This window comes from Eutrigla gurnardus (assembly GCF_963514095.1).
Source record: "Eutrigla gurnardus genome assembly, chromosome: 2".
NCBI classification, from domain to species: Eukaryota; Metazoa; Chordata; class Actinopteri; order Perciformes; family Triglidae; genus Eutrigla; species Eutrigla gurnardus.
In genome coordinates, this window is record NC_139916.1 from 29,916,102 (window position 1) to 29,937,684 (window position 21,583).

The following is a 21,583-nucleotide window of genomic DNA, read 5'->3' on the forward strand; positions in this document are numbered from 1 at the left end:
GATCAAACCGTTGTTTCATCCCAATTTGTGCTGAAGACAGAGCCTCCCTCGCCAACACAGTTACACGCTGCAGACGCTCCCTACAACGAGAAACAAAACCCAACATGTTAGTCCCAGGAGAAGGGGATACAAGCCGCTCTTTTAATACTTTCAACGGACCACGCACGTTGTGACCAAACACAAGCTCAGCCGGACTGAACCCAAGAGAGGTTGTGGGACCCCACAGACTATGTCCAAGCTAGTCGATGTGTCATCACCTATTTTAACATATTGGGATCTCTTATGTAGATAGCTCTTAACTCTGAGGTAAAATATAGATGTTCAATGGAAATTATCTTGTGTTGTATTTTATTGTTTGTGCCAAGACCATCTCAATGGACTAACATATAAACAAAACTCCTTATTGGACCTTGTTGCCGTGTTTTGTGTTGAAGAGTTCTTTTTATTGGTTTAAATATGCATGTGAATGTGTGTGAGTACAGGAGGACGATTGGTGGATTCGTTCCGAGGCTGACTCACCAGGTCGCCACCTATAAAGGCTCCCAAGATGGCGGCAGCACCGGCAGAGGGGCATTTCCCAACATCACCTTCTCCCAACCAGCCACATTTAGTAGTTTTGTGGCTTTAGTAGGGTGGACTGCCAGTTGTGTTACTCTGTTCTCTCCTGGTGATGTTAGGCAGGGAGATTAGAGTTCTTCCTTTGGTTTGTGGTGTTTGAAAGGTTATATTGTTCCCTTCTTAGTGTGGTCTGTTTTGTTTGTTATTTTGCCTCAGTCCACTCTAAAGGTAACCTACCCCGTATTATTATTATTGTATATGTTCATGATATTTGTTTTTGTAAATAAATTCACCTTTCGTTGCACAAAATCCAACTTCAGTTGATGGCTGCTGGGGAAGATGGGGGCTCAGGTTCATGTTGTGTCTCTGGACCCCTAGCTGGGGCATAACAACATGGACTTCAATACGTATATCAGATGTTCCCCCTCCGTCTCATTTAATGACTTCAGACAATAACAGTCCAGACTCGACTGCTGCACGTCAGGTGTGAATATTGGCGGACTGGCAAATGCCAGAATGGCCGATGCACTCTTGGGACGATTTGGGCCGCTCAAAAATAAACAAATGTAAAGAAATTCACCACATGCGGCAACACTGGCATATCACACTGACCTACTAAATAAAATGGACTGGCTTACTATTATGTGTGTGGGTGGAGGGGCTGGAAATGTAATGATAACTTACACCATAGTTCGAGCGGTGAGCGGGAGCAGCCCCTACCCAAGTGGAGCGGCCCAGACAGTTCAGACTGTGAGGCCGGTACCGCTAAATGTGCAGAGCTAACGGGTATAAGAGATAAGATTGAACTATTTTACACGGCCAAAATCACAGGAGTTGGATTTTTTCTTCAATTTTCACCCAAATCAGACAAGCACAAAACATGATGACCGTACAAGTGAGAGAGATGCATTTACAGTATTTGCTAGAGGTGTAACGATTCATTCGATTAATCGATGAATCGATTGTCAGTCCTATAGATTCTACTAAATCGATCTGCTAAAATAAATAAATAGAATGAATCGTTTTGGTTTCACCAATAAGCGATATAAATGCATTTAATCGGATGAATCGTGATTCTTACTTATGATTTATGTTTTAATACGTTTAAGACACTCTCTTCCCTGCCAGCATGTAGTCTATTGAAAAATGTTCAAAATAACTGAGCAATGTTTAATTACATTTTTGTATTCAGCATAAAATATTATGCAGGACTACTTTTTTCTAGAATAAATATGTTATTTTTCACCTTTCAGAAGAATACAGATAGTCTCACTCGCATTATCGCATGTTTATTTCATGACGTTTTTTTATATCTTTAAAAAACACCAGACACCACCATGGTTTCGAGGCAAAATTTATAGTCTTATTTGTAAACATACAATTAGTTCAAACAAATATATTACAGTGATGCCCTTTTCAAATGAATATATCTGATATGATCCTCTGCTGAATACCTCCATGCTTTCCACCTCAGACAAGCTCAGGGGGCTTTAGAGCTGCTGCATGATCCACTTACTTGCTTTAGGATTATGTTCCAGTTGATGTGTCTGGAAGTTGTAAAGTAGCAATAGTGTATGTTGTGCTTATTGTCTCTTAGCATACATACAAATATAGTTATCATTTATTAAAGATACACAGATTCATCGATTACCACACATCATGGAATAAACATGTGTAAAAAGCTGAAGAATTTACTTTTAACACTATTTTTGGTAAGGCTTTACATGAAGTAGACACTGATCAGCATTAATTGATGCTTAACTAATATCCAGTTCATCCTGGGTTCATGTAGAACGCATGTAAGACTCATGGAGGACTCAGCCATGAATGAATGGTTACTCCATCACTAACTAATCAAATGTCAGTCTTAATTACAGACGAAGTCATTCATGAGAATCTATAACCTAAGTTAGCTTCATATATTAACTCAGACATTTTTTCCTAAAATGTATTCTGTAATTAAGACTGACTTTTGATTAGTTACTGATGGAGTAACCATTCATTCAGACTTACATGCGTTCTACATGAACTCAGGATGAACTGAGCATTAGTTAAGCATTAATTAATGCTGATGAGTATCTACTTCATGTAAAGTATTACACTATTTTTGGATGGGACTAAGTTATTCCAGCTTTGATGTGTATCAACTTGAAAGTTTATTCCACATCATGTTGTCAGCTTGTGACAGTTCAAGGGGCACACTATTTTTATTATTGTTTGAAGCATATGTTTTGTTGATAATGTTACTATGAGCATAATTAATGCAATAATACTAGTTGCATATTTCACTTTATGGCCCCAGAGAATAAGTGTGTATTCATGTTATAGGATAGTATTGTCTTTATTGTCCCCGAGGGTCAATTTGGTTTGCAAACAGTAGGCAACACAGGCAATACACATCATAAAATACCTTTAAAAAATCTGGAAATTAAACTGGACTTTCATGTATTTAATGAACTGTAGATCTTTTGGATTCGGTGTGCAGGGAAACAACATTGTTCATTGATTTGTTAAAGTGTTGTGAGGGACCAAGCAGTTAGGCAAGAAGAGTAACAAGGGAATTTCCCAAAAGGGGTTTTTATTTTACCAAAAAAAAAATCATTACAACAAAATGAAGATAAAGTCCGGGCCCTTAAAAGAGGTCAAACAAACAGACCGAACTTAAGCTCTGAACATAACCAACTCAAAAATACAACTGACCTCCTATAAGACAAACAACGGGGACATATATATACTGATATATACTGATCCAGGTTTGACAAACAGGGGGAGACTAACAATAACACAAGTACATAAACTACAAATAACAAAGAAACAACCAAACATTTATTCCCAAAAGAAATGTCATCTTAATTAACATTAACCAACTAAATATACTCAATATAATATAAATCAGAAGTCAAACATCTTAGGAGAAAATAAAGCTGAAATAAATAAATAAAAACTGAAATCATGTTCATTTTGTGTTGCAGTGATTCACTCTCTGAAGTATTTCTTCATGACGTCCTTTGGAGTCCCAAATTTCCCAGATTGTGTGGCTGTAGCGTTGGTTGATGGAGTTCAGATAACTCACTATGACAGTAACACCGGGAGAGCAGAACCCAAACCGGTCTGGATGAACAGAGTCACAGAAGATGATCCTCTGTACTGGCAGAGCCTTACTGAGCTCGCTGTGAGTAACCTTCAGGAGCAGAGAGCCATGATTGAAGTTTTAAAGCAGCGCTTCAACCAAACTGGAGGTTTGTTTATCTTTCACTTTAAACTAAACATTTGGTTTAACACACACACACACACACACACACACACACACACACACACACACACACACACACACACAGCTGTGAGAAAATGTTTGAAATTTGTCTGAGTTTGTTTTGTCTGAACAACACTGAGCAGTAGTTCATATAAAACAGTAATGCAGGAAATACTCATATTCGAGAAACTGTAACTTTGAACTTTGAAACTGTTTGACATATTTATTAAATAAAATCTGACAATCAAAATGGTTGTCAAAATGAATTTCCTTCCGGTGAACTAGTGGATTTATAGTTTCAGCATTATATTTATTATGGCACAGACACTGTGGGCACGTAGAGTGAATCTAACCTGACAACGTATTCTCATGAATTTTCATATGGAAACGTACGAAAAGTTATGTACAATTTTTTCGTGTTTTATCCTACGAATATCAAAATGACGCCAGTGCGCATGCGTGATTCCCTGCAGTGAAAAATGGCTTCTATTCCTTTCATTCATAATGGAAAATGCAGCATAATGCAGCATTTTAAAGCTGTTTCAGCATTAAAGTACGTTTTGATGACATTCCTAGCGAAAAATATGCATTTGTTCTCATATTAATCCTTCAGCGAATGTATATGATCTTTCGTTTGTTGGTTAGGGTAAAAGTTAAGGTTAGGGTTACAATTGGAGGAGCCTGGGATCGAATCCACAATCTTGCAGTCGCGGGGGGGGGGGGGGGGGGGGGTGATGCGCTGCACAGAGCTCTACAATTGAATAAGATTTTACCCATTTTAAATAGTTAGAAAAAATAAAATCAATAATCAATATGTGGCGCTCGATGTTGATATTGTGGCAGGCCGCCACAAATAAATCAATGTATGGGAAACACTACACTGTGTGTGTGTGTGTGTGTGTGTGTGTGTGTGTGTGTGTGTGTGTGTCAGCCGCGCCCCGAGGAACGTTTTAAGCCTACTCTTAAATGTGGGCAAAGTGTCTCCCTCCCGAATCGGAAGATGGTTCCAGAGAAGAGGAGCTTGATGACTGAAAGCTCTGGCCCCTGTTCTAATTTAGAGACTTTAGGAACGTAGGTTACGAATGTAACTATGGATCTGTGAGACCGAGGGATGACCGTCACTACGGTCTAAAAAGGAATGATCACCTTCGTTCTGCCTATCACCGAGACCATATGTCAAAATAGTCATGTCCATGTTGGGGTTGTAGCAGGAGCAGATTTGGTTATCAACAGTTAATCATTAATATCAATATGATTATCGGTATTAATAATTATATTTAATATATTATCATGATATAATCATGAATAAACGGGGCACCACCCTGGGATCAGGGAAAAGATAACCTAAACTGTATTCAGTCTCAATATGAAGGTTTTATACTCACATGCCAATCATCGTGATCATTGGCATAGGAGTACAAAACCAATCGAACAATTAAAAGGCATGAAATTCAAGCACTAGCCTTCACAACCTGCTGTTATCCAGTGACATATACACAACAAGCACAAGAGACCGCTAGTTATAATATAATAAGATTTATTAAAATCAGTAATAATGATCACAATCAATAACACTGCAATTAACAAAGCCCTATTACCTAACTACCTAACACACAAAGCTAAGCTTAAACAAAGGGAGATACACACGTGGAGTGTGTGTGTGCGTATGTGTGTGTGTGCGTGCGTGTGTGTGTGTGCGTGCGTGTCGAGAGAGAGAGAGAGAGGGAGAGATGGCTATGGGCGGCCACCGGATGGAGCTATTCCTCGCAGCGTTCAGGGGCGGAGCCACTGAGGTTCGATGGGGTAGCGAGAGAGAGAGAGAGGTGGAGCTATTCCTCGCAGCGGTCAGGGGCGGAGCCACTGAGGTCTGACGGAGTAGCGAGAGAGAGAGAGAGAGAGAGAGAGAGAGAGAGAGAGAGAGAGAGATAGCCGTATGTAGCCACCAGATGTAGCTATGTCCCTAGCGCCCGCCGGGAACAGCTGGCTTAGGACACGTGTGTGCGGCGTGTATGTGTGTGTGTGTTAGCGGGACACAAACAAAGAGAGAGAGGATGCGCGAGCGATATTCGGAGGGACAGAAAGCGTGCCGTTATCACACGGGCTCGCGTGAATGAACTGGCGTTTATTCCGCGAGACCGGTCTTTTAACTGATAGTAGAGGCTTTCTGAGCTCGCGAATATGGCGGAGGTTAGTCGAAAACACTGTTACAGAAATCAACCCAGCGGCGATCACGATCAGCATTCAAATACAGCAGCACATGAACCAACGGACTCGGCGGTCCGCGATCAGAACTTAAAACACATTAACAAGAATTACAAGCATATCCTACACTATCACTTGTGTCTCTGCCCAGACTGATAGCCTCTTACTGGTATCGTTGCGTAAGACGATGACGGCGTTCCGTGACGGCGGTGGTTCGTGAGTCCCCGGCGTCAGCGGGGGACGTGATGAGTCGGCTTCGTCCAGACGAGAGCGGAGCGGGTTTCCTCTCGTTGATCAAACTCAAATAAAGAAAACAGTTGGTGTTTCCTCCTTCCACGAGCGGCGATATAATCGCGGCTTAGTCAGCTTACTTCAGACAGCGTCTGGTAGCTGGAAGGCAGGAACCGGCTTGGTTCCTCTTGTTGCAGCGGTGCGCTGCGGGAGGGGGTCGCCTCCCGTTGCAACGTGGTGTTGCGCCGGTTGTAGGAAGAGGCCAGAGTAGGAGTCGGAGTAAGAGTGAATAAGAGAGTGTTCTCCGGGCGGCTTCGGTTTATAAAGCTCAGGCCGCTCCAGGGGACCCCCTGGGGCGCCCGTTGTGACGTCACATTCCTCACCTGGGTGAGAAGTGAAACTAAAATGGCGGTGTAGTTTTTAATCCCCTTTGTCCCTTTGTCCTGGCCGCATGTGTGGGCTTCTGTAGGCCGCATTGTGTAGTCCTAACGGTTAGGTCCCAACATCCATGACCTCCGGAAGCAGAACGACCTGCGTTAATAAATAGCAGAGAATGCTCCCGGGTCAGTCTCCTATCCCTGAACGCCTCAGGATGGTCCGAGCGACAAGGATAGTGACGGTCATCCCTCGGTCTCACAGATCCATAGTTACATTCGTAACCTACGATCTGTTTCGACCTCACTCTGACCGTCACTACGGTCTAAAAAGGCATGACACATACCAAAAGGGTCGCGAGGAACCCAGAATCAATTATTAAAACCTCGCTCGGTCACGGACATGAGGGCGGCATCGCCGACTGGAGGTGGTCGAGTTACATCCACCCTGTAAAAACGGGTAAAAGTGCCTGGCGTCGACCACGAAGCCGCTGCACAGATATCGTCTGCTGCTACGCCCCTAAGGGCAGCCCAAGACGTAGCCATACTCCTGGTAGAGTGAGCCCTCGTACCAGAAGGAACCGGTATTCCCTGCGCCCTGTAAGCATGGAAAATAACCTCCACCAGCCAATGCGAGAGTCTCTGCTTGGAGAGCGGAAGCCCCTGCCTTGCTGCCCCATAACAGATGAAAAGCTGAGAGTGTGCTTTCCGCAAGGACTGTGTACGTGCCAGATAGGCCCTCAAGGCCCTGACTGGGCACAGGGTCAGCAACTTGTCTTGCTCTGCCTGTGAGGTGGAAGAAGGCTGGAATTGAGTCACCTCCAGAACCTGGTTAATGGACTGCGGATTAACAACCTTTGGCAGGAAAGCTGGATTTGGCCAAAGTGACACACTAGCACCTCCTGCCTGCCACCTAAGGCAGTCGTCGCTAACAGAGAGAGCACACAGCTCACTGACACGTTTCGCAGAACAGAGCGCCAAGAGAAAGGCAGTCTTAAGCGACAAGGAACGCAAATCTGCGTCTAAAATAGGCTCATACGGGCCTACAGTAAGTGACGTCAAAACCGTGGGCAGATCCCAGCCCGGTGCCCGCAAAGTGCGACCTGGACGCAACCGGCGGGCTCCCTTCAAGAACTGGCAAACCAAGGGATGCCTACCAAGGGGACCATTGTCCACACCCTGGTGAAAGGCCGAAATGGCTGAAGCATAGACTTTCACAGTACTGGCTGCCTTGCCTTGATCCAGTTCAGACTGCAAGAAACGCAAAACTTGTGGCACGGGGCAAGCCGCTGGCTCGAGGCCCATGCCAGCACACCAATCTGAAAAGATCCCCCACCTGAGTGCGTAGCAAGCTCTAGTGGATGGAGCCCTGGCGTTATTCAGCGTGTCCTGAACAGACACATCTACCTGCTCAACGACGGGCCCTGCAGGGGCCAGACCCACAGACAGAGGGTTCCTGGGTTCGGATGCCAGATCCGCCCGTCTGCCTGTGACAAAAGATCCGCTCTGCATGGCAACTGCCCTGGATGACCCTGCAGCAGCTGGAGCAGGTCCGGGAACCAAGGCCTCGCTGGCCACCGTGGAGCCACCAGCAAGACTGAGTGATGGCCCTCCTGGATCCTCCGCAGAACCTGCGCTATGAGCGGGAGTGGAGGAAAAGCATACAACAAGCCTGTCGGCCATTCTTGTGACAGAGCATCCAGGCCCAAACTGCCCCCCTGCCCTGTGAGGGAGTACCACTCCGGGCAGTGTGTCGTCTCCGCCGATGCAAAGAGATCTACTTGTGCGACCCCGTACCGCATCCAGATCTGGCTTACGACCTCCGCGCTCAATCTCCATTCTCCCGGGAGTGGCCCCGTCCTGGAGAGAATGTCGGCTGCTCTGTTCTCCACACCCGGGATGTGCACTGCTCTCAGTGAAGACAGCCGCGGCCATGCCCAAGTCAGTAACCCCTCCGCCACCTGGAGGCACCGCTGGGACCTTGTTCCCCCTTGGTGATTGACATAGTACACCGCCACAGTACTGTCTGTCCTCACGAGAACGTGTTGGTGTTGCAACACCGGCAGGAATCTCTGCAAGGCAAGATGGATGGCCTTCAGTTCGAGGACGTTTATGTGCTCCAACGTCCATGGGGGTTGCCACATGCCCCTCGCCGTCCGTCCTTCCCAGACAGTTCCCCAGCCTGTCAGGGACGCGTCCGTCGAGATGACCTGTCTCCTGTGGGGAAGGCCCCCCAGTGGGACACCTCGGAGCAAGAACTCCCGGTCCCTCCAAGGGTGCAGGGCTCGGATGCAAGCCCGGGACACACGCAGCCTCACCTGCCTGTCGCTCTTCGGGTGAAGACCGAAGGCATTGAACCAGCACTGCAGGGGGCGTGCCCTCAGCAGGCCAAGAGGAACTACCGCTGCTGCTGCAGACATCAAACCCAGCAGCTTCTGGACTCTGTGAGCGGTCACGAGACCGCCCAAGCGGAAATGGCCCAGCATGCCGAGCAAGCTGTCTGCTCTCCGTGGAGTGAGAGACGCCGTCATGCCGACTGAGTCGAGAAGGACACCGAGGAACTCTGCCTGTTGGCGGGGTTGCAGGTTGCTCTTCTTGTGGTTGACCGTGAAGCCCAAGAATTGAATGTGGGCCAGAACAGTCTCCGTGTCACGCACTACCTGTTCTCGGGAGGGGGCGCAAACGAGCCAGTCGTCTAAATACGGCAGTATCTTCAGGCCGCGAGCCTGGAGGGGGGACAGAGCGGCTGACACCATGCGAGTGAAAACTCGTGGGGAGAGTGAAAGGCCGAAAGGTAGGACCTGGAACTGGAACGCCCTGCCCTGGAAGGCAAAGCGCAGAAAGGGCCTGTGTTCCGGGCAAATCGGAACGTGGAAGTAGGCGTCCTTTAAGTCCATAGACGTGAACCACTCCCCCTGCCGGATGGACTGCATCACCACCCTTGTGTGGACCATCTTGAAGGGCAGCACCTTGAGATACCGATTCAAGGGCCTGAGGTCGAGAACGGGCCGAAGACTGCCGTCCTTCTTGGGAACGATAAAATACTTGCTGTAGAACCCAGCGAGCTGTGCGTGGAGCTGTCACCCAGCTCTGCAGAGCCTGTCTGCAGATCTCCCATGAGGTCGTCTCCTGTGTGGTCTGCCTCTGTTTGGGGAGCGTAGAGGGATAGCACATCCGCCTCGCTCCGTTCCTCCTCCTCACCATGGCTCCCAGGCCTGGATGAGCGGGTGCCCTCCTGGCCAGGGGGCAGGGTATCTGGAGAAGAGGCCCGGCGATCTACCAGCCTGTCCATCTTCTGTGCCAGAGCCTGGAGAGCAGAGAGGATCTGGAGCGACTCCGCGCTACCACCCTCGGTCACTGCAGCTGTCGCCAGGCGCTCAGCTGGACGCTCAGCCGGACACTCAGCCGGACGCTCAGCCGGACGCTTAGCTGGACTGTGTGCAGCTCTATGGGACGGCCTGTGGGGGGACTCACGCTGTCGGCCCCGCTTGCGTCGCCTCTCTCGTCGGCCCTCCTGCACGTGGCCGCGTATCAGGGTGGCCCGGCGTTGTCTTTCACCCCTGGAGAGGTCGCAGGCAGCGCTGCAGGGGTTGTCGACGTCCTCCAGGACGTGTGCGGCCCCAAGACACATGGGGCACTCTCTGTGCCCATCATTGGCACTCATGGAGGCACTGCAGATCCTGCAGTAGTGGGAAGCCATCTCAGACCCAAGAAGCCTAGGTGGCGTTGACGCCTGGAGCCCTCCTCGACTAGTCCACCAAGGTACTACGGTGGCCCGCACCAGCGCACGAATGCACCTAGCAGGCGCACACTAGCCCCACCGACTGCGAACAGCGGTCTAGGGTGCCACAGAATCACAGAGGTGGCCCGCACCTGCGCACGAATGCACCTAGCAGGCGCACACTAGCCCCACCAGCTGCGAACAGGGGTATAGGGCGTGGCAGAGGAGGCGCAACGCACCGAAACAGAAAGTGCAAAGCCAAACAACAGGCTAACAATGAACAGTATAAACAATAAACCTCTCACTGCACAAGCAGGCTAGAGTACCACAAAGTATTACAACAACGGAATTACTTACCGTGTAGTGATAAACAAACAATAAGCTACAGCGCTAGGTGGCCTGCAGCAAACTGACAGGCTAACACAAAATCCGGCTGCACAATGCAGTAAAACACAAAGATGACAGGCAGACTCACGAAAAACTTCGGCTGCAACAACAGTAAAGCACAAAAGACCGCACGGCGGCCCACACCAGTGCACGAACGCACCCTAGTGGGCTCGCACGAAGCCCACAGCTGCGAACAGCCGTATAGGCACTGTATAAACAACACAAAATACCCGGAACTAGCGCTCAACAAACGGTAAACTAAGCCAAACAACAGCTAGCTTAGCTGACAAGAAAAACACACCACTCCAATCCTCGGGGGCAAAATATGCACCCGTACCACGCAGGTAGCGAATTACGTAAGTGGAATGTCTTACCTTACAGAAGTCTCTTCGATGCTCACAAACACAGGTCTCTGAGGCGTGAAGGGAAAAGAGACTGACCCGGGAGCATTCTCTGCTATTTATTAACGCAGGTCGTTCTGCTTCCGGAGGTCATGGACATGACTATTTTGACATATGGTCTCGGTGATAGGCAGAACGAAGGTGATCATTCCTTTTTAGACCGTAGTGACGGTCAGAGTGAGGTCGAAACAGATCTACAAGTAACCCTTTATTCTGAGAGTGTAGTGATCTAGCAGGACAGTAGGGTTTAATGAGCTCTTTAAGATATGATGGTGCCTGACCATTATAAGGACAGGTCCTGATCAAAGATAACTCCAAGGTTTCTTACAGTAGCATTTGAGGCGATGGCAATCCCATCAATAGTCGCTATATCTTTAGACAGCGAGCTTCGGAGGGGTTTAGGCCCAAGTACAATAACTTCCGTTTTATCGGAGTTTAACATCAGGAAATTGCAGGTCATCCAGGATTTTATGTCATCAACACATGTCTGGAGTTTAACTAGCTGATTGGTTTCTTCAGGCATCGATAGATATATCATCCGCATTAGGGCTGTTTGGAATGAACTTTGGGAATCGAATATAATTCGAATACTAAAAAAATCAATACTATTTGAATGCTGAAATTAGTATTACATTTTTTTTCTCTAACGTGAGCAAATCTCGCCCTCCTCGCTTTGGCCTACCCACATAAACGGATGCTTTTGACACATGAAGTCTGATGAACAATAAAGTTTTCTCCGCACGCATGCGGAGATAACACGCGGAGATAACCGCCGGCAGCACTCGGTGAAATGAAACAAAGTTATCGACGGACCTCTAGAAGCGATGACGTCATGACAAAGATGCATTCATGCTGCTTACTAGGCAACGGTTCTCTATATAATTTGGACCATACGGTACGCCATGCACGGTTCAATACACACTCGTAAATTGAGGTATTCTCAATTTTGCGATAAAATGTTGCGTAATTTCATGTTTCCATCCTTGTATTTCTCTCTGAATTGGCTATGTTGGAGCTTTAGAGGAGTTCTTGCCCGCAGCACGTCAACACATGCTGCGGCAAGAACTCCTGGGGAAACGCCTCCCTGCCAGTAAATCTCCAACGTCCTGGAAGCAGGAAGGCTGAGCAGGTAACACTGTCAGTTAAAAACAGTTTCTCTCGTTGATGTCTTTCAACAAGCCGATACTATCGGTGCAGAAAACACAAGAACACAACAAGTGCAGTGGGACGTTTATCGATAAAGTTTGCAGCCCTTTTCCGTAGTTGTGGGCTTCTGTCACCAAATCAAAATGCTCGATCCGCGCTACACTTTCAGCACTAACATTATTCCAGACTTCTATAAAACAGCAGAAAGGCATCGACGTGGAACTGGCTAAAGCACAGAGTCTAACACTGACCCGGATATTTGGAGCTCTAACAGAGAGTTATCTCACTGTGACGGTCCGCTATATGTCGGAGTGGAGATGAAGAGTACTCCAAACCCTGTATGAATGTCATATAGACTACTGAAGTACAGATATTTAAATCAGTGACTTTATGTTTACAGGTATATTTATTTAAAACAGTGATTTTAAGTTTTAAATATGTACATATTTCAAATATCTACATACACTTTTGAAATGGTTTTACCCCCTTTTATCCAGTCATCAAGGCACTTTTTCATTTGAAAGTGTTAATTGTTTTAATATATGTATTTATGTTATTATACAATACACTTAAATGTGTCTGAATCTAAAAAAACATTCTTAGCTAATAAGCAAAATAAATAAATAATTTATAAATGGCAAATTTTTTCCTCCTCGTGCACAAAATGTGTACCGAAACAGACCCGAAACCGTAACCCAAGAACCGAGGTACGTGTTGAACCATGGGCTAACTGGATTGTTGCATCCCTAATGCTTACTGCTAGCTAGATCGATCTGCGTCTCGGCTGATTCATCTGGAACGAGACTAACAGCAGGATGTGAATGAGAAAGTGAAAGTAGAGCTGATGGTGAGACGAGGAGGGCGTAGCCATGGCACGGTGGTGTAGTGGGTAGCACTGTCGCCTCACAGCAAGAGGGTCGTGGGTTCCTTCTGTGTGGCGTTTGCATGTTCTCCCCCTGTAAGCGTGGGTTCTCTCCGGGTTCTCCGGCTTCCTCCCACAGTCCAAAGACATGCAGGATGGGGATAGGTTCATTGATTACCCTAAATTGCCTGTAGGTGTGAATGTGAGTGTGAATGGTTGTCTGTCTCTACATGTCAGCCCTGTGATAGACTGGTTACCTGTCTGTCTCTACATGTCAGCCCTGTGATAGACTGGCGTCCTGTCCAGAGTGTACCCTGCCTTCGCCCAATGACAGCTGGGATTGGCTCCAGCCCCCCCGTGACCCTAAAATACAGGATAATCGGTAGACAATGGATGGATTGATGAATTGGTCCGAGCACAGAACCTTGAGGAACACTGTATCTAACTTCAGTGCGCATGGAGGATTTTTACGTGTATTTGTGTACTTTTTTTTTGCATTGTTGAACATAATATTTAATGAAAGCTTGAGGCTTTTCTTCTCCACGTATTACTGTTTTTAGAAATGTGTAAATTAAGTTTTGAAAAATCTCTCTCTCTCTCTCTCTCTCTCTCTCTCTCTCTCTCTCCACAGGTGTCCACATTTACCAGCAGATGCTTGGCTGTGAATTGGATGATGAGACTTATAAGTTTAATGGTTATTATCAAACTGGTTATGATGGAGAAGACTTCATATCATTTGACCTGAAGACAGAGACATGGATCGCTCCAAAACAACAGGCAGTCATCACCAAACGCAAGTGGGATGTTGATAAAGCTTATATAGATAAGACAAAACACTTCATCACAAAGTATTGTCCTGGGTGGCTGAAGAAGTTTTTGAACTACGGGAGCAGCTCTCTGCTGAGAACAGGTAGAATCACATGACCTGATGTGGTTTCATTGACACCATGTTCATGTACCTTCTTTTGTTTCTAACCAACAGTAACATTACAACACATGTCACCAACATACAGAGACTGTCACGACTGTGGGTTTTTGTAGTGTTGGTTTCCTGTTTTATTTTGTAGTCCTTCTGGCTTCCTGTCTTGTTTTCCCTCCTTTTTTGTCTCCCAGCTGTGTCTCATTGTCTCGTCAGCCTTGGCTGTTCTCCCCAATCCCCATAGCCTGCCCTTGTGTTTCCACACCTGTCTGTCGTCGAACTGATCAGCCCTAGGGCCCGTTCCAGAAAGCAGGTTTTCCTGAAACTCTGAGTTTGTTAACCCTGAGAAGAGGGATACTCTGAGTTTTCTGTTGAAGAAAGAGAGGTAACTCAACCTTTAGGTCAGTTACCATAGGAACTGACTCAGTGAACCTAACCTGCTCGCTGGCAGGTTTGCTTCAACAAACCCTAGTTTCCCCTACATGTCTCCGCCTTTATCCAGAATCTGAACCAACTTTGAAAATAAATTGCCGTCCTTTCCTCGTCACCCTCATCGATATGGAAATAAAAGTGATTCTAGTAGCTTTACGTCGGGAGAGGATTTTAATTACTTAGAAGGAAATTATGTTTTTTTCTACCAATCGCATATCTAAACAATATTCTCCGACATTTAGCTCTTTAGATTTTTTCCGGATGGGAGTTTTATGAAAAAGAACATTTCTTTGTTGAAAAAGCCGCTTATGATGTAATCCCCCCAGGCACAAAAGAAAGTGGCTTCCTGAAAATTAAGCTTGAGAATATTCGGCAAATACGTAGACTAAGGCATATGATTTTAATCATGTTTCACATATTAAACCGTAAATATAAGTGTATTTCAACACAAAAATGTTGTCCTTAAACATTTCATAAATCTCCCGTTCGCAAAAAATCTAAAGAGCTATGCAAAGAATCTGGTCGCGGATTATGTCCGCGATATAAAATGTTCAGTCGGAGAATATTGTTTAGATATGTGATGGGTAGGAAAGGTAATCAAAATCCTCTCCCGACGCAAAGCTGCTAGAATCACTTTTATTTCCATATCGATGAGGTTGACGAGGAAAGGACGGCACATTTTTTCAGAGTTCGTTCAGATTTCAGAAAAAGGCGGAGACATGTAGGGAGAAACTCACGGTTTGTTGAAGCAAACCTGCTAGCGAGCAGGTTAGGTTCACGGAGTATGTTACCCGGGTAACTGACTCAGATTTATGCTGAACTGGCTTTGTGAAACCGAAAAACCAGTTTCCCTCATCTCAGGGTTAACTAACTCAAGGTTTTCACTAAACCTGCTTTGTGAAACGGACCCGTGATCCGTCCTGCCTGTGTCTCCTGCTGTTTTCTGGATTACCGTTTGTGAGTTCTGTTTTTTCCTGTGGATTATCTTGTTCTTTATTTTTGAATAGTGTTTTTGCCCTTGTGGCCTCCCTGAGTTTATGGATGTTTTTGTTAGCTTATAATTTAAATAAACCTTTCATCTGCATTTGGGTCCATACCTCCTTGATTCCTATATACTCGTGACAGAGACCACCTATGTCTGCCTCCTTCTCTCGTTTACCACATTTTCTCTCTCACTTTCTCCCGTATCCTCTCTCTCTCTCTCTCTCTCACTCTCTCTCTCTCTCTCTCTCTCTGTCCTGCCTTCCTCATCTATGTCTCCCCTCTTCATCAGTCTACAGTCATACATACATAATGTGTTACTAAGGCATTTACAATACCTTACATCAACAGATAATAAACTACAATAAAGAACCTATAACCTGTCTTTCTCTTTACTCCTCAGAGCTTCCCTCACTGTCCTTCCTCCAGAAGACTCCCTCTTCTCCAATCAGCTGCCACGCTACAGGTTTCTACCCTGAGAGAGCCGCACTCTTCTGGAGGAAAGATGGAGAGGATCTCCATGAGGACGTGGACCTCGGAGAGATCCTCCCCAACCACGATGGAACCTTCCAGATGAGTGCCGACCTGAAACTTTCAGTGGCACCGGAAGACCGGAGGAGGTACGACTGTGTGTTTCAGCTCTCTGGTGTGAAGGTCAACATCGTTACCAGACTGGAAGTCATCAGGAGCAACAAAGGTGAGACTGAGACCAGAAGTGATGAAGGTGGGAAGCACACACTTACAGGAACAGTACATGTATTATTATGTGGATTTCTTTCCTCAAGTTTTTATGTATCATTTTAAGACTTTAAGATTAGTATTAAGTCAATGCACGTTATCTCATTTCACTGCGTTCCATGTCTATAGATGGAATGACAATAAAATCTGATTGACTTGCTCAGAATTATTGCCAGAATTATTACCATGATTGTATTTGAGCTGCATGTTCACTGTTTACTTAGCAATGATTATTAGAGAAACATAATAGACAAAATACAATTTTATGAAGCTTTGAAATAACCATTCATGCTGTTTGTAAATTAATGTGTTGTTAAGCCATAAATTACAAAAAAACAAACATCCAAAGAGCTTTTTTTCAGACGTTGTGCATCTATTTCAATGTGCAACCACAGTTCAGAGGTTGTAGGCTTTGTATTGAATGAATTACTGGTCAATCTTAGAAGATAAGTAAAATAATTTAATAACTGGATGAATGTATGTATCTGTCAGGAGATGAGTCAGAATAAAGTTTTCTGACAGTCAGAAAGAAGTTTGTAAATGTTTGTCAAAAGATAGACACAGTCACTCTGTTCAGACATGTGTGGATCAAATAAAGGACCAACAAACATACAGTATGTGAATACAGGACTGTGGTCTGGTTGACAAATGGATGTTATTCTCCTCAAAGCTGCTTCATCTGTTCAGGTTGGGACTACTTTCTCTTGTTTTCTGCTCAACAGAGGAGCCCACTGACATGACCATCCCCATCATCGCTGCAGTGCTACTTCTTGCTCTCGTCCTCGTCCTCAGTGTGATTGGATTCATGGTTTACAGAAAGAAGAACGGTAAGAGACCCAAACTTGAGTTTAGGCTTTGAGTTGATGACTTTATCCAGCAAACTTCAACAGCAGGCGCTATAAGGTCATGACTAGAAGAGCCAAACTCATATTCAACTTCAACATTCATCATTATTTCATCAGATTTGCTCCTGTATTGTGTTTAATGTAGTTTACTTTTTGAGAATTCAGTTGTCGTTTGGTTTTGTGTGTTACTGGTGATACACTCAGATACATTTATGTCCCTTTAAAGACCTTTACACACCGGGGGTGTAATATTTCATACGATTCATCAATAGATTTTTGGGGAATTATTGTTGATGACAAGGTTGATCTTGATGCCCCCAGGCGCCTCCCTAGGGAGGTGTTTTTACCTCCAAAAGTAAAAAGCAAACGTTAGGCTATAAAGAACTGCACCAGGGTCACATGACTTCACATCACCACCACTAAGCTAAAGGCAGATGTTTATTTGTCTCATTCACCCACTTGTTAGTCTTTCTTTCAAATATACGCTTCAAAATTCACTTGAGGGGTATTTACTGATGTATTGTATGTTCTATTTCAGTTTAGATTTGTTTATACTAGTTGCTGGTGCCGTGCATCCTATTTTGTTTTCCAGGATGAAATATATTTTGGACTTTGATGAAAAAAATGTATGAAGAAATTGATTTTTTTCTTTTTGCAGCAGCAGCAGCAGATATTGTTAAATAGGTGAACAACATGGCCGGTGATGTGATCTAAAAGGATTCATTTCAATTTAAGCTTGACTTTAAACTCGTTGACCTTATTTCAGGCATCAAACAGAATAAAAACAACACTGATTTGCAGAAATGCTGACTCATATCCTGGTTGGAGGAGTCACTCCTGCAGCGCTCTATAGTTATGCAACAACAGCGTGGAGACTAAACTATTACAACTTTCAACCTTGGCAGCACAGACCAGACCCACTACTCCTCCAGGCAGAGAGGGGATTCACACGCTTCTCTGACTGGGTTGTGGATGAGATGATGGTCATGAATGGGTCATTTTTTATTAATTGTCATTAATAAATTCCCTTTTTATCTTCAAGAAGAGTCCGATTGAGCGGTGTGCTAAGGATAAGAAATGTGTGTCACCTTAAATGTTTCCACTCTGGAGCTGGTTGAGCAGCCTCCAACCATGACAGAGAGAAGTGATAGGAGACAGTTTATTCATTGATCAGTGTGACTGACTAGAAGAGGGGATCATTTCTGGTATTTTGACTAGTTGGCTTTTTGTTGCAGCCGATTGTCATCAGTCTTCTGACAACAGCTCTGAACTCAGTGAGAAACTGAAGGACAATCCTGCATCCTGATCCTAAAGGATAAACACAGCACCCTGCATTCAGTGAGTATCATCACATGGAACATGAAGTCTTCACATTGTTAAACAAAGCTGCCCTGAACTACATGCTCATCTCTTATTGTTTCTTCATCCACCGTTTTTTCTGTGACACTTTATAGTTGTATGATGTTGTTGGGGATGTAGCAGGAGCGGATTTGGTTATCAACAGCTAATTATTAATATCAATATGATTATCGGTATTAATAATTATATTTAATATATTATCATGATATAATCATGAATAAACGGGGCACCACCCTGGGATCAGGGAAAAGATAACCTAAAACTGTATTCAGTCTCAATATAAAGGTTTTATACTCACATGCCAATCATCGTGATCATTGGCATAGAAGTACAAAACCAATCGAACAATTAAAAAGACGTGAAATTCAAGCACTAGCCTTCACAACCTGCTGTTATCCAGTGACATATACACAACAAGCACAAGAGACCGCTAGTTATAATATAATAAGATTTATTAAAATCAGTAATAATGATCACAATCAATAACACTGCAATTAACAAAGCCTTATTACCTAACTACCTAACACACAAAGCTAAGCTAAACAGAAGGAGAGACACACGTGGAGTGTGTGTGTGTGTGCGTGTGTGTGTGTGTGCGTGTGTGTAGAGAGAGAGAGCGAGAGAGAGAGGGAGAGATGGCCGGATGCGGCCACCAGATGGAGCTATTCCACACAGTGTTCAGGGGCGGAGCCACTGACGTCCGATAGGATCGCGAGAGGGAGAGAGCGAGAGGTGGAGCTATGTCCTAAGCGTCCGGAGCTGGAAACAGCTGGTGGAGGATATGTGCGGGGCGGCAAATGTGTGTGTGTTAGCGGGACACAAACAAAGAGAGGGGAAGAATGCGCGCGCAATATTCTAAGGCTCAGGAGGCGTGTTTACTATCACACGGGCGCGTGAATGGACTTGCGTCCATTCAACGGGACCGGTCTCTTAACTGATAGTAGACGCTTCAACTTATGTCTCTGCCCAGACTGATAGCCTCTTACTGGTGTCGTTGCGTAGGTTGCGAGTCCGTCCTGGCGGTGACGGCGTTCGCGGCGGTAGTTCGTGGGCCCTGGCGTCAGCGGGGGACGTGATGAGTCGGCTTAGTCCAGACGAGAGCGGAGCGGGTTTCCTCTCGTTGATCAAACTCAAATAAAGAAAACAGTTGGTGTTTCTTCCTTCCGCGGGCGACAATATAATCGCGGCTTGGCGATTTAGTCAGCTTACTTCAGACAGCGTCTGGTAGCTGGAATGCAGGAACCGGTTTTGTTCCTCTTGTTGCAGGCAAACACAGAGATAATCGCACGGTTTGGCGATTTCTCAGGATCAGGAAAACGTGGAAAAACAGTCTGTAGCTCGTCTGTAGCGAGATGACTGTGGCCTAGGACAAAGGAAACGCCGCAGACGTTATAAGTTGGTCTCCTGTGGCAGCGGTATGCTGCGGGTGGAGGAGACCACCTCCTGTTGGTGGAGGGAGCTGGAAGCAGGAAGAGAAGAGGTGGCGCTGGTTTATATAGTTCACGGCTGCTGCCGGGGACCCCCGGGGTTGCCTGTGGTTGTCAGCCAATAGGGCACCAGTTGTGTGACGTTGCACTTCGCACTTACGTGAGAGGTGAAACTAAAATGGCGGTGTAGTTTTTAATCCCCTTTGTCCCTTTGTTCTGACCGCATGTGTAGGCTTTTGTAGGCCGCATTGTGTAGTCCTACCGGTGAGGTCCCAACAATGTGAAGTGAGATTATTATTGCTGCACCTGTAGAGGTTAGCACTGTCGCCTCACAGCAAGAGGGAACCGGGTTCAAGTCTGCCCTGTGATAGACTGGTTACCTGTCTGTCTCTACATGTCGGCCCTGTGATAGACTGGTTATCTGTCTGTCTCTAAATGTCAGCCCTGTGATAGACTGGTTGTCTGTCTGTCTCTACATGTCAGCCCTGTGATAGACTGGTTACCTGTCTGTCTCTACATGTCGGCCCTGTGATAGACTGGTTATCTGTCTGTCTCTAAATGTCAGCCCTGTGATAGACAGGTTATCTGTCTGTCTCTACATGTCAGCCCTGTGATAGACTGGTTATCTGTCTGTCTCTACATGTCGGCCCTGTGATAGACTGGTTACCTGTCTGTCTCTATATGTCAGCCCTATATGTCTATATGTCAGATGACTTTACATCTGCAGCATCAGATAAAGTGTAATAATAAAAACACATTGACATTGAGGAAGTCACATGAGTTTGTATTAAAATTGTTTCAAACCGAAGAAAAAATTGTGCTTCATAAGTGTGACAGGTAGACTGATTGTGACAGGTAGACTTCCCCCTCCCCCTTCCTGTTTCAGCCACACCGTGCAATCAGTGATTAGTGCCAGGTGACCCAATCACTTGGCTCTTTGTTCAAAGATATCTGCAAGCAGCCAGCAGCAGGCTTTCTTCGCTCTCTCCCAACACCACATTGCTTTAGGGATGCTAATGTTCAACTAAGGTATGTAGTTTTTGTAGTCTGTCACATACATACTGTTAGCTCTTTCTTTATGAGGTACCTCCCTGGTGTCTGCAGGTGTTTGCGGTAACAAGAGAGCTAAAGCAAGGTAGTGGTGGCGTCTCCTCCCTTCCCCCACGCAGTGCGGCATTAGTGAGAGGAATATGGTGAACTTAGTGCTAGCCTATGCACCTAAGTTGTTTGGCGTAACTTGCAACCCTCAGGTATGCGGTTTCTTTATTGTATTTAAATGTCCAGTTTGGGATAATGGACTGTGGCTGTGGAGATGTTGCATATTATATGCCCCCTTGAACGGATTAATATACATGCCTTTCATACTAGGAATGGGAATATGATGGAGAACCCCACGTGATCCAATTGTGGTTCTGGCAAAGGAGGAGCTCTGGCTACTGCTGTTTTCTTGCCCACCTTTTTCTTATGTTTATTTGGTTTGCTTTAAACTGTTCTATTTTTGGTTTATGTATTTAATTTAGTTGAACTGTGTTGGAGAGAAGGCTTGTGGTGAATAAATATCTGAACCATTGACATTTTTGAGTGGTGTTTAGTGCCAGTGCAGGTGGGTTGTCACAGGCGTACAGGTGGGGGTCACTGGGTGCAGGGTCCCCCCCCTTCTGGGTCTATTGCATGCAACTTTGCTGTGTCCTCTTTTATAGTAGAAGTGAGTTTTAAACGCCTCCATATAAAATGCATGACTAACCTG

General features: G+C 45.5%; 1 protein-coding gene across 2 annotated transcripts in view; it reads left to right on the plus strand.

The window, feature by feature from the left end:
• LOC311023767 (major histocompatibility complex class I-related gene protein-like) overlaps positions 1-21,583 on the plus strand; it is a 64,250-nt gene that overhangs the window by 40,056 nt on the left and 2,611 nt on the right. Inside the window, exons 2-6 of one of the 2 annotated variants that reach the window (XM_084025807.1) lie at positions 3,531-3,797; positions 13,767-14,045; positions 15,871-16,164; positions 16,928-17,032; positions 18,286-18,388. In XM_084025807.1, coding sequence (XP_083881933.1) covers positions 3,531-3,797; positions 13,767-14,045; positions 15,871-16,164; positions 16,928-17,032; positions 18,286-18,356 — 1,016 coding nt within the window. In that variant the 3' untranslated portion in view covers positions 18,357-18,388. The remainder of the gene's footprint in view (positions 1-3,530; positions 3,798-13,766; positions 14,046-15,870; positions 16,165-16,927; positions 17,033-18,285; positions 18,389-21,583) is intronic. The other variant, XM_084025808.1, reaches the window with a different exon arrangement.